The 17,267-nt window shown below is 45.6% G+C and overlaps 2 protein-coding genes across 2 annotated transcripts in view; both read left to right on the forward strand.

Moving 5' to 3' along the window:
* LOC146986424 (protein NLRC3-like) overlaps positions 1-17,267 on the forward strand; it is a 478,141-nt gene that overhangs the window by 193,861 nt on the left and 267,013 nt on the right. Inside the window, exons 5-9 of the mRNA XM_085780211.1 lie at positions 5,204-5,282; positions 5,417-5,642; positions 5,796-7,590; positions 7,704-7,877; positions 8,234-8,407. Of these exons, the coding sequence (XP_085636337.1) occupies positions 5,204-5,282; positions 5,417-5,642; positions 5,796-7,590; positions 7,704-7,877; positions 8,234-8,407 (2,448 nt within the window). The remainder of the gene's footprint in view (positions 1-5,203; positions 5,283-5,416; positions 5,643-5,795; positions 7,591-7,703; positions 7,878-8,233; positions 8,408-17,267) is intronic.
* On the forward strand, positions 8,435-13,203 carry LOC146986435 (uncharacterized). The gene is made up of 5 exons (XM_085780357.1): positions 8,435-8,457; positions 8,489-8,662; positions 8,754-8,927; positions 10,496-10,669; positions 12,993-13,203. Exons 1-5 carry the CDS (start codon positions 8,435-8,437, stop codon positions 13,201-13,203), a joined length of 756 nt encoding a protein of 251 aa, XP_085636483.1.

Consider the following 17,267-nt stretch of genomic DNA (forward strand, 5'->3'; position numbering starts at 1 on the left):
TGTCTGTCTTTAAAGAGCAACAAGTCAAAGGGCTTAGGTGCTGACTTCAAAGGAGGATGTGGATCAGCTGATCCGATGTAAGACAAAACTAAATTTCAAAGCTTTTGACTTTCTGTTGAACGTTCTTCCTGTTGAGTCAAAAAGAGTTACAACTCAGACACACATTGTCCAGCTGCAGTAAAGAGTCCCTGAACATCCACATGTTAATATTCAGTAATTCTCACAGTGCAGCCCAGTAGCAACAGGAAATGTGTCAGCACCTTCTACTTAAAACAGGAAGTAACCACTGGGTTAAAATCATCTTTTCATTTGCTCTAAATGTTCATGGTCTTGTTTCCACCTGGTAGAAGGAACATGGTGATGTTGGCTGCATCAAGTCGCCTCCTGGTGGCAGCTTTGAGGTGTGCAACAGGGCGAGGGGCCGATCAGTGATTTCTAGTGAGTTCAGAGTGACGTCAGACACAGAGAGCAGAGACGGAGGATCAGATCAGTTACAGGAGCTGAAGCAGAATCTCAGCAGCTGCTTTTTACAGGAGCAGACGAACAAACGTCCATAAATACTGAGAGAGTGAACGAGCAAAACTCAGGTAAAGATAGAAACTTCAACTCATCTACAGCAGTGGTTCTCAGACTTTTTCACATCAAGGACCCCTAAATTGACACAAATTAGACCACGGACCCCCATTGGACAAAATTTTGAAGCAAAAATAAAATAAAAGAAATACACAAATATTTGTTCTGAGACTAAAGAACCTTACTTTTTTGGTCAATATATGTTCATATTAGGGCCAATGGCATGAGATTATAGAGAAATAAAAAGTAAAAAAAAAAGTTGGTAAAATTGATCTAATTTCTTAAAAAAAAAAAAAAAGGTTGCAAATTCTAGAGAAAGTGGTAAAATTTTCAAGAAAAAGTTGGAGACCCACTCAAGGACCCCTGGGGGTGGGAGACTCCACTTTGAGAAACATTAGGTGCGTTTACATGGACACAAATATGCGGAATAAAGGGCTGATCCGAATAAAAATGTGTCATGTAAACACGTCAATTGGAAGATTCTGATCGGATTCGGCTCGATCCGAAAGAAATTCTGTTCGGATCGAGAGGGGTGGTTTATGCCGATCGTTATTCCGAACGACGTCCATGTAAACACTTATTCCGATCACGTCCTTTCCCACTAGCGACATGGCTGTACACGGTTCTACTCGGTTCTTATTTATTTAGCCTATTAATTTTTGCTTTTACACACTCTAGTGTGACGTCCGACAGGAATCAAACCCGCTAAGTTTAAAAACACACTGGCAGCAGCGCACACGGATCTACTGAGACTTGTTATTCTGTCACCTGAGTTAACGAGGTGGACGAGTGAGTTTGGAGCTGACGAGAGGAGAGAAAAAAGAGAGCGAGTAGTAGCCTACCGACCCGATATTGCCGTGTATCTTGTTTTCAGAGTAGTCCCGCTTCTTTCCCCGCTCTCTGTCCGTTGTCTTCACCGTCTTCCACTGACGTAACTCCACAAATTTCCAGAGCGCACATGGCTAATTAATATGCACGCGCTGTTTTGCATTGACCATATGGTTGTGTTTGGGTGTATAGAGGGCGGGATATGGCGTGTTCACATCCGCACTTTTCATGGGTCTGGTGAGATGTATCAATTGCAGGAACAGTAGTACACGTTGCTGAGTCTGCTTAATAACGATATAGGAGTACAGCAACAGCTCTTAAAATCTGGCGCAGGTCCAACCTACTGAATGGGATAAATTGAGCCACTTCTGCGTTCATTGGTTTGTTTACAGTAGTACAGGAAGTACAACTCTTCTTCTGCTGTTTTAGGGAAAAACACAGCTCTGCGCATGTCAAAATGCTGTTATTCTGAATAAAGCTCGGTGCATGTGTACGCGACCAAGGTACGTTTTATCAGTCTGTTTTCTGGGAATAATTGACATAAGGAGAAACCAGAAACAAGCCGTTTTTTCGTTTTTTCGTTTTGGAAAAAAAAAACGGAAATCAAAATTTCAGTTTGTTTTCTCGTTTTTGGTTCTTATCTAACAAAACGAATTTACCACTCAATATTTTGTTTCCGTGGGTGGGCGGGTCCTCTGATTGGCTAGTGTGCTTCCTTGCCCTGTGCCCTTCAAAATAAAAGTTCCTCAATTTGATAATGTCGACAAAAATATTACTGTAGGCTAGGCTACAGACACTAGCAGACATAGAGGACCCCATCACCCACAGTCAAGACTGACACGGCTTCAAATAACAATAATAGTAGGCTATTCATAATGAAAATGAGAACTTATGAAGTTATGATGACTTCAGTGTAGCCTAGTTGATGTTTAGCCACAAGGTGGCGCAGTTATTACATGAAGAGTAGATCTGAGGGCTTTACTACGATGGAGGCTCACAACATATCGTGTGTATTATTGAAAGCGAGGGGTGTGCCTATAGGCTATAGTGAGTACAGAGTGTCTACTCTGTGTCTACTCTGTACAGTGACAAAGACTGTACAGTATACAGTAGGACGGTACTACTTCAAAGTGGCCATTTCACTCGCGGGGAGCGAGATTCACGCAACGCGTGAAATGTAAGTGACAAATGGGCCGGTGAGCCTCTTGGATGAGAGGTGAAACGTCTTCCTAGACAAATAACTAAGTCCAGTTGCTTTCGATTTAACCTCCTTTGAAGTAAGTGACAAATGTAGCCACTAGGTGGAAACATAGCACTGAATTGCAGGTCAAACGATTTTGGGACAATTCCACATTTGACCACAATGTAGCTGCAATGGAGAGTGGCGCTGTTTTAGGCTACAGGTAGAGTGAATGGAGAGGGGGACTGCTAAACCGTATCAGATTGATTCAGACTGATTGTTTCACAGCGGTGGGACATCTCAATTATCTGGGTGACCTTGGATAATCACTTGTTGTTTTATTTGTTTTAGAGTAGAGCTAAAATATGGACATTAGTTGTTTTTTAAGGAACATTTGTTTACTGGTAAAATTGCCGACCTGAATTATTGTCCCAGTCCACCCCTGTGAGCCTATATCACGGCCTGACTGGATGTTGCTTAAATATAAGAATAGCCTATAATAATATCTGATACCCTAAGACATCTAAGGTTGTGATTTTCCTCGCTCGCTGCAGCCACGGCTAAGCGGAGGCAGAAACACACAGCCTACAGAAGTTTCAACTTCCATACAAGCATTTAAGAAATTATTCTTATCAGTTCCATAATTCAGAGAGGATTTTTACTCAACGAAAAAATGTATAAAGATAAGTTTTTAGGTTGAAGACACGACAGCAGCACGATGTCCAGACGCTGCGTGTCAGCTGGAGTAGCGGGTCGGTGATCAGTAAGACACATGAGTGCATTAGCTCCCCTGATAGAACAGCTTCCTCAGCAAGCAGAATCATCCGCTAGTGGGTTCGAATCTCAGTTTAGGTTAGTTAAAGCAGATATCAGTGGAATGTTTTTGTTAATATAAGTCCTAAATAGTCCTATTTTCCGTCAGCAATCACTTACATGAAGTATTTCAGCCTAAACACGAGTCTCTCCGTCACTCTGCTCTGCTGTAACCCGAGGAGAAAATTTTCCTTGTGGGATACAAGTGTTATCCAATGAGGGGAGAGAACGGCATGAAGGGCTGTGTGTGCAGCCAAGGGATGCGCGTGAATGTGGTGACGTAGCACGAGGACCAATTGATGCCTGACAAGGGCGGGGGCTGCTAACTCATGGTGCGTTCAAGGAAACTCGTACTTTGTGTTTTTCCTTCCTGTGAAGTCATACCAGTTCGATCTGGTACGAGTTCACGGGTCGGAAGTTACGAGTGGCCGTTATAGGGAACTTTCACAGACAACAGGACGGTAAAAACACGAGCTACGGGTTACCTGGAACGCTACCAAGTCGTAGTTGTGACTTGAAGCTGTAACTTACGGTTTCAAAAGCCTGCCTTGAACACAGCATTAGCCGAAACGGCCGTGCCGATGATATCTGCTTTAATGTGTTTTATTTTCTCATCATCATTATGATCACATATGGCTCCACGTTTGAGCAAATAAATGAGCAAATGAGCATTAATTCTCCGCCGGGCCCAGGCACCAACTTCCCTGCTTGTGTACATGTTTGTCTCCAACGGCTTATGACACGCGCCGTCCCTGCAGAGTGGCAGCTGATTTGAGAACCTAATGTGGGTTTACTTCAACTAGGCTACTTCATAAGTTCTCATTTTCATTATGAATAGCCTACTATTATTGTTATTTGAAGCCGTGTCAGTCTTGACTGTGGGTGATGGGGTCCTCTATGTCTGCTAGTGTCTGTAGCCTAGCCTACAGTAATATTTTTGTCGACATTATCAAATTGAGGAACTTTTATTTTGAAGGGCACAGGGCAAGGAAGCACACTAGCCAATCAGAGGACCCGCCCACCCACGGAAACAAAATATTGAGTGGTAAATTTGTTTTGTTAAATAAGAACCAAAAACGAGAAAACGAACTGAAATTTTGATTTCCGTTTTTTTTTTCCAAAACGAAAAAACGGCTTGTTTCTGGTTTCTCCTTATGTCAATTATTCCCAGAAAACAGACTGATAAAACGTACCTTGGTCGTACGCACGTCATGATCGGATTATTTGATTTTGCGCCCATGTAAACAGTGGATTCGGATTTTCCGATCCCTCAAATTTTTAATCTGATTAAGAAATTTTGCGCATGTAAACACAGCTATTGATCTACAGAACAAAACAAAAAGATAAATGACAATTTCTGAGGTGAAAAAATCCCTCATCATCATTGTTTACAGATTTTATTTACAGGAATAAGGAAACAAAACAAACTTTGTGTTTTTAGGACTTGTTGTGTTCTTTTCTTTTTTTTTCTGTTTTTCTAAAACTATTTAACATCAGTTGTGTTGTTGTTTCAGGATCCAGCAGCAGAGACCAGACTCTCCTGAACCCAGCTGTCTGTCTTTAAAGAGTGACTGGTCAAAGGGCTTAGGTGCTGACTTTAAAGTAGGACGTGGATCAGCTGATCAGATGTAAGCTGTAACTGACGGACTCAGGTTATTGTAGAAATGAACCAGTTTGTACAACGTGTTGTTGGACCAGGTCTGAAATCAAAGTGTCTCTGTCTGTTGTGGACATCCTCAGGGGACATATAAAGTCCATCTTGTATTATCTCTCTGTACTGATGTTCACTTGACACTGATTCGTCCACAGAGTGGACCAGGAGAGCTCAGAGGTTCCCAGTGCTCAGTCTGCCCAGCAGCATCAAACACACCTGGACTCCATGTTTATGGTGGGTACATGTCCAACAGCTGCTGTTACATCTGTTGTGTTCACAATCATCTCCATGCTGCACTTTGGCACCAGTGGATTGTCAGTCTGTCAGGTTTTAGTTTGATGCTGTCACTCATAGAGTTTCTGTTCCAGCTGCTGGAGGACAACATGGTGACTTTTGTGAAGAACGAGCTGAAGAAGATCCACAAGCTTCTGAGTCCAGATCACCCAGAAGCCTCAGGGACTCAGAGGGAGGATGAGGAGGTGGTGGACAGTGAGGATGAAGAGCAGAGGAGCATCAGAGAGGCGTTAGTGAAGATCACAGTGAAGCTCCTGAGTAGCAGGAAGCAGGAGGAGCTGGCTGAGCGTCTGCAGAGCAGTAAGAGGATTTCTGTAAAGATTCATCATGATGGAGAAATGAGACATTCACTTACATCATCACATGGAGGGGAACATGTTCATGTAATTGTTATGTAGAGAAATTAGCATCTTATATTTTCATATTGGTCTGGTTTCTTGTGTTTTCATTCAGAACATTTTGCTGCAGTTTGTCAACGTAAACTCAAATCTGACCTGAAGAAGAAGTTCCAGTGTGTGTTTGAGGGGATCTCTAAAGCAGGAAACCAAACCCTTCTGAACCAGATCTACACAGAGCTCTACATCACAGAGGGAGGGGCTGGAGGGGTCAATGATGAACATGAGGTCAGACAGATAGAAACAGCTTCAAGGAAACCAGACAGACCAGAAACAACCATCAGACAAGGAGACATCTTTAAAGCCCCGCTTGGAAGGGACCGACCAATCAGAACAGTGATGACAAAGGGAGTGGCTGGCATTGGGAAAACAGTCTTAACACAGAAGTTCACTCTGGACTGGGCTGAAGACAAAACCAACCAGGACATACACTTCACATTTCCCTTCACCTTCAGAGAACTGAATGTGCTGAAAGAGAAAAAGTTCAGCTTGGTGGAACTTGTTCATCACTTCTTCGCTGAAACCAAAGAAGCAGGAATCTGCAGGTTTGATCAGTTCCAGGTCGTCTTCATCTTTGACGGTCTGGACGAGTGTCGACTTCCTCTGGACTTCCACAACACTGAGATCCTGACTGATGTTACAGAGTCCACCTCAGTGGACGTGCTGCTGACCAACCTCATCAGGGGGAAACTGCTTCCCTCTGCTCACCTCTGGATAACCACACGACCTGCAGCAGCCAATCAGATCCCTCCTCAGTGTGTTGACATGGTGACAGAGGTCAGAGGGTTCACTGACCCACAGAAGGAGGAGTACTTCAGGAAGAGGTTCAGAGATGAGGAGCAGGCCAGAGAGATCATCTCCCACATCAAGACATCACGAAGCCTCCACATCATGTGCCACATCCCAGTCTTCTGCTGGATCACTGCTACAGTTCTGGAGGAGCTGTTGAAGACCAGAGAGGGAGGAGAGCTGCCCAAGACCCTGACTGAGATGTACATCCACTTCCTGGTGGTTTATCTAAAACTGAAGAAGGTCAAGTATGATGGAGGAGCTGAAACAGATGCACACTGGAGTAAAAAGAACAGGAAGATGATTGAGTCTCTGGGAAAACTGGCTTTTGAGCAGCTGCAAAAAGGAAACCTGATCTTCTATGAATCAGACCTGACAGAGTGTGGCATCGATATCAGAGCAGCCTCAGTGTACTCAGGAGTGTTCACACAGATCTTTAGAGAGGAGAGAGGCCTGTACCAGGACAAGGTGTTCTGCTTCGTCCATCTGAGTGTTCAGGAATTTCTGGCTGCTCTTCATGTCCATCTGACCTTCATCAACTCTGGACTCAACCTGATGTCACAACAACAAACATCTCGGTGGTCTCAAGTGTTTAGAGACACATCTACACCTTTCTACCAGAATGCTGTGGACGAGGCCTTACAGAGCCCAAATGGACACCTGGACTTGTTCCTCCGCTTCCTCCTGGGTCTTTCACTGAAGACCAATCAGACTCTCCTACGAGGTCTGATGAGTCAGGCAGGAAGTAACTCACGGTCCAATCAGGAAACAGTCCAGTACATCAAGAAGAAGATTGAAGAGACTCCCTCTGCAGAGAAAAGCATCAACCTGTTCCACTGTCTGAATGAACTGAATGATCGTTCTCTAGTGGCGGAGATCCAAAAGTCTCTGAGATCAGGACATCTCTCCACAGACAAACTGTCTCCTGCTCAATGGTCGGCTCTGGTCTTCATCTTACTGTCATCAGGAGAAGATCTCGATGAGTTTGACTTGAGGAAATACTCTGCTTCAGAGGAGGCTCTTCTGAGGCTGCTGCAAGTGGTCAAAGCCTCTAACAAAGCTCTGTAAGTGTAGAGATAGTTGGATTTATTCATCATTATATAATGACCGGTCTGTGTTTTCAACAGGACAGAAAATAAATTCCTTTCTTCTTTAATTCGCCTGATTATCTCCTCAGACTGAGCAGCTGTAACTTCTCAGAGAGAAGCTGTGAAGCTCTGTCCTCAGTCCTCAGCTCCCAGTCCTCTAGTCTGAGACACCTGGACCTGAGTAACAACAACCTTCAGGACTCAGGAGTGAAGCTGCTGTCTGGTGGACTGGAGAGTCCACACTGTACACTGGAGACTGTCAGGTGACGATCCATCAAGCTGTTTATCTGATTACACTTCAACACATCTCCAGGTGTTTACAGTGTTTTCCTGTGTGTTGTCGTGTGTGTTCAGTCTGTCAGGATGTCTGATCTCAGAGGAAGGATGTGCTTCTCTGGCCTCAGCTCTGAGCTCCAACCCCTCCCATCTGAGAGAGCTGGACCTCAGTAACAACAACCTGCAGGACTCAGGAGTGAAGCTTCTGTCTGCTGGACTGGAGAGTCCACACTGTGGAACGGAGACTCTCAGGTGAGGATCCATCAAGCTATTTATCTGATGACACTTGAACACAGCAGCAGGTGTTGACAGTGGTTTCCTGTGTGTTGTTGTGTATGTTCAGTCTGTCAGGATGTCTGATCACAGAGGAAGGCTGTGCTTCTCTGGCCTCAGCTCTGAGCTCCAACCCCTCCCATCTGAGACACCTGAATCTGAGTAACAACAACCTTCAGGACTCAGGAGTGAAGCTGCTGTCTGGTGGACTGAAGAGTCCACACTGTAGACTGGAGACTCTCAGGTGAGGATCCATCAAGCTGTTTATCTGATGACACTTGAACACACCTCCAGGTGTTGACAGTGGTTTCCTGTGTGTGTTCAGTCTGTCAGGATGTCTGATCTCAGAGGAAGGCTGTGCTTCTCTGGCCTCAGCTCTGAGCTCCAACCCCTCCCATCTGAGAGAGCTTGACCTGAGTAACAACGACCTGCAGGACTCAGGAGTGAAGCTGCTGTCTGGTGGACTGGAGAGTCCACACTGTAGACTGGAGACTCTCAGGTGAGGATCCATCAAGCTGTTTATCTGATGACACTTGAACACAGCAGCAGGTGTTGACAGTGGTTTCCTGTGTGTTGTTGTGTGTGTTCAGTCTGTCAGGATGTCTGATCACAGAGGAAGGCTGTGCTTCTCTGGCCTCAGCTCTGAGCTCCAACCCCTCCCATCTGAGAGAGTTGGACCTGAGTAACAACAACCTTCAGGACTCAGGAGTGAAGCTGCTGTCTGGTGGACTGGAGAGTCCACACTGTACACTGGAGACTCTCAGGTGAGGATCCATCCAGCTGTTTATTTGATGACACTTGGGCTCTATTTTCGTAGACTAGGTGCAGGCGTGGCGGATCTCCCCTGCGCTTCGCGTTCGCCTCGCCAACGGGGCGTGTCCAGGAGAAGTTTGCAATTTTCCTTCAATGCACGGCGAAGCGCATCCCGCCTCCTTCCCTCCCACCGGCGCAAGTGGCATAGAGGGCGGGGAGAAGGCGTGGAGCGGATTTAACACAGCCGAGTCAGATCATCACCAATCAAATGAGCTCCTCTCCTCGCCTTTAAATCTGCCGCGCGCGAGGCGCACTGCAAGTTTCATTTCACCATGGATGAAGGAGACAGCAGCGTTAGAAGGCCAAACTTCTCCCAGGAGGAAACTGATGTTCTGGCCCGGTCCAAGCTCGCAGTGTCCGAATATATGGTCACGCGAACAGACCTCACGGGCTGATGATGCAAAAGTAGTCTTGGAGGGAGGAGGTTACTGATGTTATCCAGGTTTGCTCTGACATATTGAGAGCTGTTGCCCAGTAAGAAAACAAGCAAACACACATACATACACACACACACCTCTTTTCCATTAATAAAGACACTCATATTTAGTAACCTATATTTAAACCCGTGTGCACACATCACAACATAAACAGGTGTGCGTAAAGGAGGCATCACATAGCGTCTCTCTTTTTCTTTTTTCTTTAGAATTTACCTGAGAGGGGAAATGTGAATATCTGCTCACTATCTGATGCCGAGGCTGATTGTGGTTTGCTGTGAGAGATGATAGTTTATTTGTTTTAAGTTTTATTTGTTATGGTCGCGTGACGATGCGGCCGCTCGCCCGCTAATAAATCAATAAGTAAATAAATAAATATAGCGGATCATCGCAACGGCACAGTGTGTAGTGTCAACACAGCAGCGACATGCAGTCATTCACCCTCACTGTCCTGCTCTTGGGACATCCACGGCTGCTTTTTAGTCCCAGTCCCTCCCTGGTTTCATCTGTGTTAATCCAGTCAGGCTGAGTTTCCATTACGCATGCCGACAGCCTTTGATCTGTCATCAGTGTGACGGGACAATCGATATAGATATACGTGTATGTGCTGATTCAGATAGTTACAATAAATAGGGGTTGTTGTGATTGTTTATTGCATTTAAATGTGCCTGGAACTGTGGAAACCTGCCTGTGAGGTCTTGGTGACGTGTGGGCACTGCGCTCTGGGCAGTCAAATTACCACTGCGCTGGCTGCGCTTCGCCTTGCGCTGAGAGTAGACCAGGTTGGAGCTGGCGAGCTTTCGGCGCACTCTCAGCGCAGCCTTCTGGCAACAAATTGTCACTGCGCCAAGTTGAATCTGTCGACACCTCCCCCTGCTGCGCGACCACCCCATCTCGGCGAACAGCAGTCTGCCAATTTACCAAATCCGCTGCGCACGTTGTTGCACTGGAGGAAAATACCACTGCACCGGCTGCGCCAGGGTTCGCCTCGCTGCGCCCCCCTGAGTTGTGCCAGGAAAATAGAGCCTTTGAACACATCTCCAGGTGTTGACAGTGGTTTCCTGTGTGTTGTTGTGTGTGTTCAGTCTGTCAGGATGTCTGATCACAGAGGAAGGCTGTGCTTCTCTGGCCTCAGCTCTGAGCTCCAACCCCTCCCATCTGAGAGAGCTGGACCTGAGTAACAACAACCTTCAGGACTCAGGAGTGAAGCTGCTGTCTGGTGGACTGGAGAGTCCACACTGTACACTGGAAACTCTCAGGTGAGGATCCGTCCAGCTGTTTGTTTGATGACACTTGAACTAGGGCTGCCCGATAAAACGTATTTCCATCATCATTGCGATGTCGACATGCACAATAGACACATCGCGTAAGGTTGCCTGAAATGCGATTAGTACTTTGTATTCATCCCCCCGCGGTCGGACTCCCAGTCGACACGCACACATCACACAGTTTTTAAACCAATGATTAATGTTAACAACCAGTGTTGCTACTGGCTTTCTTTTTCCTTTTTGCCCGCGGTCGGGTTGAGGAAATGTTCGCAAGTCCGGCTGTGTTAGGTCTGAGATTCAACACGCCAGTCTGGTTTTACAGTTATTACAGGCAGTACGCCTGTTTATCACCAATAAACACAGTAGATGAGGGGGTTAAGTGACTGAGCTCAGGCCGTATAAGACGGGTGGGGTGGGGGGTCAGCTGCTTGGAGCGGTGGGTGTCTGACTGCAGCGGAGACGACCATGGATCTGCTCCGTGACACAGTGCTTTGGGACGGGGCTCATCCGCTAATCGCTAATAACCCGAAAACAGCAGTGACACATGCTTTCATGCAGAGTCTCCAAACCAGAAAGCTCTGTAACAACAATACAACGGAAAAAGTCGTTTTTGAAAAAGAAAAAAAAAAAGAGAGAGAGACCGGCAGTGCCGTGTAACCACAACAACAACAAAAAAAAACTGACAGCGAGTGTCACACTTCCTGTATCTGGCCCTTCAAATTAAAAGCCCTATAGCGTTTCATACACAGTTCAGTCATGTTGATTTTGGTCGATCAGTGCTTTGTCAACTATTTGGGGGCAGCCCTAGTAACAACAACAACAGTGGCGGACTTCTGTCAGGTCCCTCACATACCGCGCCTGAAATACATCCACGCAGCATCGATCAACATATTTGTACTTGCACAACTTGTGTTTAGTCGGCTTATAATGTTTGGAGTTTGTTTACAGCATCACAAGTTTTCCACCCTTCTTCTCTGTTTGTGGTGTATTTGTGTGGCAGCGTTACAGCGCCACCACTACAGTATCTACTACAGCGTGTTTAGGTTGTTTTCAGAGAGACACAGGAACTGTATGGTTAAAGGGCAACTTCGGTTTTTTTCAACCTGGGCCCTGTTTTCATATGTTTTTCTGTAGATGTGAGTGATGGATAATATTTTTTTTGAGGTGGCTCCAGTATTGAGCCGGGCAGGCAGCCTGCAGCCCAGCTGATGCTCTTGCATGGGGCAAGTGGCTCCCGTCAAAGTTCGCCGTAAACAAGCATTTTTTTTCAAACTGACAGGCTCAGATAGTTACAATGAATGTCCGACAACATACTAGAAAGGAGAAATTAACGTATTCAGGGTTTTTTCTGGCCAAAATTTGGGTTGAGGCGGCCGCAGGGATACGTATCTCTCCCTCCGGTCAAACGCCCCGTCCTGATCCACATCCACTGCAAGGTAAAGGTGCCGCCAGCTGTAATAGTGTAACATCCGCGTTTTTACAGCTGATTTTAGGATGAAACTCTGAACATAAATAATAAATTACCATGGAGATCTATCCGGGTTAAACAGCCACCTTTGTAGCTGCAGCTCTCCGTCTCCGTCTCCTTCTCTCTCTCTTCACGCTCTGTGCCGGTGGGGTGTGTTTACACTCAGCACCAGGTTTGAACGGAGCGGAGTCTATGAGCCCCAATCTATAATACATCCATGGCCCCAATGAGCCCCGCCCCCGCAGGTACACAAGCAAGCCGCGCATCAACGGCATCTTGCGGTCTGGCCCGGAGCTGAAATCAAACACACCCCTCCTGCTGCGGTCGAGTTGAACCAGTTGAAAACAGCGCCGCTGAGCTTCCATACCGTAGCCTACATTGAGTTTCAATCAAGATTCCAGCGCAGCGGCAGACAATTTCAGCGAGGCCGTGCCGACCACAGGGTCTGGTATGTTGTCGGACACTCATTGTAACTATCTGAGCCTGTCAATTTGAAAAAAATGCCTGTTTATACCGCGAACTTTGACGGGAGCCACTTGCCCCATGTAAGAGCGTTAGCTGGGCTGCAGGCTGCCTGCCGGGCTCAATACTGCAGCCACCTCAATAAAAGTGTTATCCATCACTCACATATACAGAAAAACATAGGAAAACAGGGCCCAGGTTGAAAAAAACCGAAGTTGCCCTTTAATGCAGCACACCTGAATGTTTTATTATTTATCGCAAGTTATATCGTCATCGCAATACTGAACAGTGTCATCGCACATTTTCCTGATATCGTGCAGGCCTAAATGGAACACACCTCCAGGTGTTGACAGTGGTTTCCTGTGTGTTGTTGTGTGTGTTCAGTCTGTCAGGATGTCTGGTCACAGAGGAAGGCTGTGCTTCTCTGGCCTCAGCTCTGAGCTCCAACCCCTCCCATCTGAGAGAGCTGGACCTGAGCTTCAATCATCCAGGAGCCTCAGGAGTGAAGCTGCTGTCTGCTAGACTGGAGGATCCAGACTGGAGACTGGACTCTCTCAGGTATGGAGAGGCTGCTGCAGCCACACACACTGTCTGATAGAGGAGGAGGAGCTGGAACATTTTCTATGGCCCCGTTCACACCTGGTCACACCTGGTATTAACATCTGTCACAGGTGATTGATGTATTGATGACATCAGATCTAATCACTCAGACCATATCCAAAGGTGGTGTCGGCCACAGTGAAGCTCCACCCACTCAACTGACGTCATCTGTCACAGTCTGACTCGTCCCAACTCAGTTTATGCTGAAGCCAAAATCTTTGAGTGTTTGAAAGCTGCGCAGCTTTCACATTGTTGAACTACTGGGATCAGGAGTTTCTCCTCATGATGATATCAGTGTCATAGTGTATCAGGAAACATTTCAGCTGCAGCTGGTTTAAAGTTATGGTTGGTAATCATCAGTGTTAATTTCGTCAGACGAGACTAGACGAAATATATTTGTCAACAACTTTTTTTTCATGACGAAAACGAGACGAAGACGAGACGAAATCACTGCCCAGGGAGGAGGTCTGGACACTGTCTGCTTGGTGTAAGGCAGTGGTTCCCAAAGTGTGGTACGCGTACCCCTAGGGGTACGTGAGCGCATTGCAGGGGGTACGTAGAAACATTAATTAATTTATTACCAAGATGATAGGCTACAGTAAGTAGATATTCCAAGTCACTTCATAAGCCCATTACTGAAATTGTACGTGCGCCACAACTAGTTCCCCCCAGAAGACAACAACCTGTAGCACAGCTTTGTATAGTTGTCAAAAGTATCGATGCAAAACGGCGCATCTGGATACATTACTGATTTCTAAAAGTATCGATATTAACAGCGCGCCCCCACAGCGCCCGACACGCGCGCACTCGACAGGCAGAGCAGAGGAGAGCAGAGCAGGCAGCGTCCAGAGCGTTTGGACCTGAGTAAGTAACAGAGTTACACAGAACTAGACACACGTAGGGTGAATTTAGCCGTAAGAGTTTAAAACGGCGATATAAACGGCAACACTCCTCTCTCGTCTCCTCTCTTTTTCTCCGCTGTCTGCGTGCACGTGTGTGTGTTGTGAGGGAGGAGGGAGGGGGGGAGCCCCGCCCGTCAGAGGAGAGGAGATGCATTGTTGTAATGAAACAATAGCAACACGCTGGAATTGCACAACTCTTAGTTAGCTTTTCATTTAATTAAAAAAACAAAAACAAACATCTGTTATAAGTCCCTTTGATTATAATAAAAATAAAATAATGGAACAATAATAAGCTGGGAGGCACTGCTGCTGTGTTGAATATGATGTCATATTCAATATTTTCCTGGGTATTGGCATTGAGTTTGAAATGTGACAATCCTACAACTCTGTGAAGACACATTTGACCACAACAAACACCACAACAGCCAGAAACAACTAAAATGCAGGAGAATATGCGTAAAATGTCTTTGTACAAATTGAAGAGAGAAATTGAAATGATTTTCATATCTTAATCGGTTGTGTTAAGTTATGACCACTTTTGGAGAATCATCAACACGTATGAGGGAGGGGGTACTTGTGGTATGGCAAAACGGCTCAGGGGGTACGCAAGACAAAAAAGTTTGGGAACCACTGGTGTAAGGAAAACGACCTCAAACTTAAAGCAGATATCAGTGGAATGTTTTTGTTAATATAAGTCCTAAATAGTCCTATTTTCCGTCAGCAATCACTTACATGAAGTATTTCAGCCTAAACACGAGTCTCTCCGTCACTCTGCTCTGCTGTAACCCGAGGAGAAAATTTTCCTTGTGGGATACAAGTGTTATCCAATGAGGGGAGAGAACGGCATGAAGGGCTGTGTGTGCAGCCAAGGGATGCGCGTGAATGTGGTGACGTAGCACGAGGACCAATTGATGCCTGACAAGGGCGGGGGCTGCTAACTCATGGTGCGTTCAAGGAAACTCGTACTTTGTGTTTTTCCTTCCTGTGAAGTCATACCAGTTCGATCTGGTACGAGTTCACGGGTCGGAAGTTACGAGTGGCCGTTATAGGGAACTTTCACAGACAACAGGACGGTAAAAACACGAGCTACGGGTTACCTGGAACGCTACCAAGTCGTAGTTGTGACTTGAAGCTGTAACTTACGGTTTCAAAAGCCTGCCTTGAACACAGCATTAGCCGAAACGGCCGTGCCACTGATATCTGCTTTAACACAACGAAAACCAAAGAAATAATCATTGACTTCAGGAAAAACAAGAACACACCTCACACTGAGTTGCACATTGACAAGGAGAAAGTTGACAGTTTCAAATTCCTAGGTGAGTTCCAGGCAGAGGTTGCGCTAGACTTTTTTGTCGCCGGTCATTTTGACTGACAGGGTCATAAAAATTCCGTCATAATCTATTTTTACCGGTCACTTAAATTTTTTTTATGATAATAATGACATATTCAATAGCATTCAATTTTAATTCATTTTTAATTCATATCAAGTCCAAACAAATTGAACAAAGAATGCTCCGGAGCAGAGTCGGCGTCAGAGCATATCGTCACTTTCTGCCACTCAACATCTGAATACAACGTAAATACGTGATGATGACATCAGTTTTCTGTAAACAATCAACATGCTTATCCGTGTGTTATACCAAAACATCCAAATGAGCACGTTTTCACATAGGCACCGCACCGCATAGTGCACTGGCGTTGTCTGAAAGTTACAGCCCTCTCTCTCTCTCTCTCTCTCTCTCACTGTGCCTCTCATCTCTCTTTTACGCACGCAGCCATTGCGCATCACTGAAAGAACTGCTACTAAACCACACAGCTAGATGCAGCATAAATTCAGACACGACAAAACCCCACTCAGCTTTAAGTGTTATAAACAGTGCCACGGCGGGCAAAATACATTAAATGAAGGCTTAGCGTTACCTTTAGAAGAGCGGCGAGTGTGTGAAACGATGATGTCATACTCCCACCGCTCTACCTGTACCGAGACAGACCGCTATGTAGCCTACAGCTACAGTCTATGGACGTAACTTAACAACAGCTGACTACTGTCGATCCCTCGGACACTGCAGCTGAATCTCGCCTGTTAAATCATTATCGATCGTCATATTTGCACTGACACGACTCCCAGTCAACATTTAATCCACTTATAATGTCTGGAGTTTGAATACTGCCAGAGCCAGTCTATTGACGAGCCTTACCACTCTCCACAAGCCCCATTGTATCGAACTTGGTTGCAGTTCCACGAGAATTCCACTAGGAGTGCTTGCGGGTGAGTGCAGAAAATCGCAAATACTGTTGTATTTTCTGCAAAATCAATATGGATTATAGGTATAGGTAAAGGTAAAGTGAAAATGTTGAGAAGTTTTGTCCTTTCGATTTCGAACAGGTTAGGCTGTTGTTGGCCATAAAACGCTAGCATTCTAATGACTGCTGATTGGTCAGTGACGGACTTGCGACTATTTACGACCAGAGATCCCACCTCATGACACAATAGCTGTAAAACAGCCGAAAAGCTGTTTTATTCCCTTCTGTAACGCTGTTATTATGCACTTTATTAACTTTTAATATTTTTTCAAGCGATAAAGTAACTGTTTAGACATGCTCGGTCAGCCTACCTCTGTCGTCGATCCCGGCCGAGAAAATGATCGCTAGTTAACCTACCCGTAGGTTTTTAGAGGTTTACCACCGGCTGGTTAAATTCTTTTTAGGAGATAAATGTTGGTCTCACCAGTGACGGCTGGTATCAATGGGCTAGTGGGGCTAAGCCCTCCCTGCATTACACAACAAAAGATGAGGAAAAAATATTATATATAGCCTACATTATATTCTCTAAATAACATACAAAAGATTGTTCTAAGTCTTAGTAAAATCGGAACTGGCAACAATATTAAATAGTTTCAAGAAAAACACAGGATATCTCTAAATGGGCTAATTTTAATCAGCCCGAGCTCACCGAGTCTGCTCTCATTCATTTTCCCACTGTGGATGATTGACAGGTGCCATGTCCCGCCCTCGCCATTGACCGACTGTTGGGGCCATGGATGTATTATATTAACTGGATACCGGACCGGAAAATGGCCGCCGTTCATTTCAATGGAAGTTGCTCGCCTGGCGCATACGCCGAAAAAGTTTCTGACTTCCGGGTTTACTTCCGCGT

Source organism: Trachurus japonicus, chromosome 6, assembly GCF_045865225.1.
Source record: "Trachurus japonicus isolate A0001 chromosome 6, Traja_1.0".
In the NCBI taxonomy this organism is placed as follows: domain Eukaryota; kingdom Metazoa; phylum Chordata; class Actinopteri; order Carangiformes; family Carangidae; genus Trachurus; species Trachurus japonicus.

What these genes read in the sequence shown, in the direction of transcription:
- LOC146986435 (XM_085780357.1), top strand. Translation starts at nt 8,435, where the DNA reads ATGACACTTGAACACACCTCCAG. An exon ending in ACACTTGAACACACCTCCAG is followed by an intron (nt 8,458 to 8,488) that starts GTGTTGACAGTG and finishes GTGTGTGTTCAG; the next exon opens with TCTGTCAGGATGTCTGATCT. An exon ending in TGTAGACTGGAGACTCTCAG is followed by an intron (nt 8,663 to 8,753) that starts GTGAGGATCCAT and finishes GTGTGTGTTCAG; the next exon opens with TCTGTCAGGATGTCTGATCA.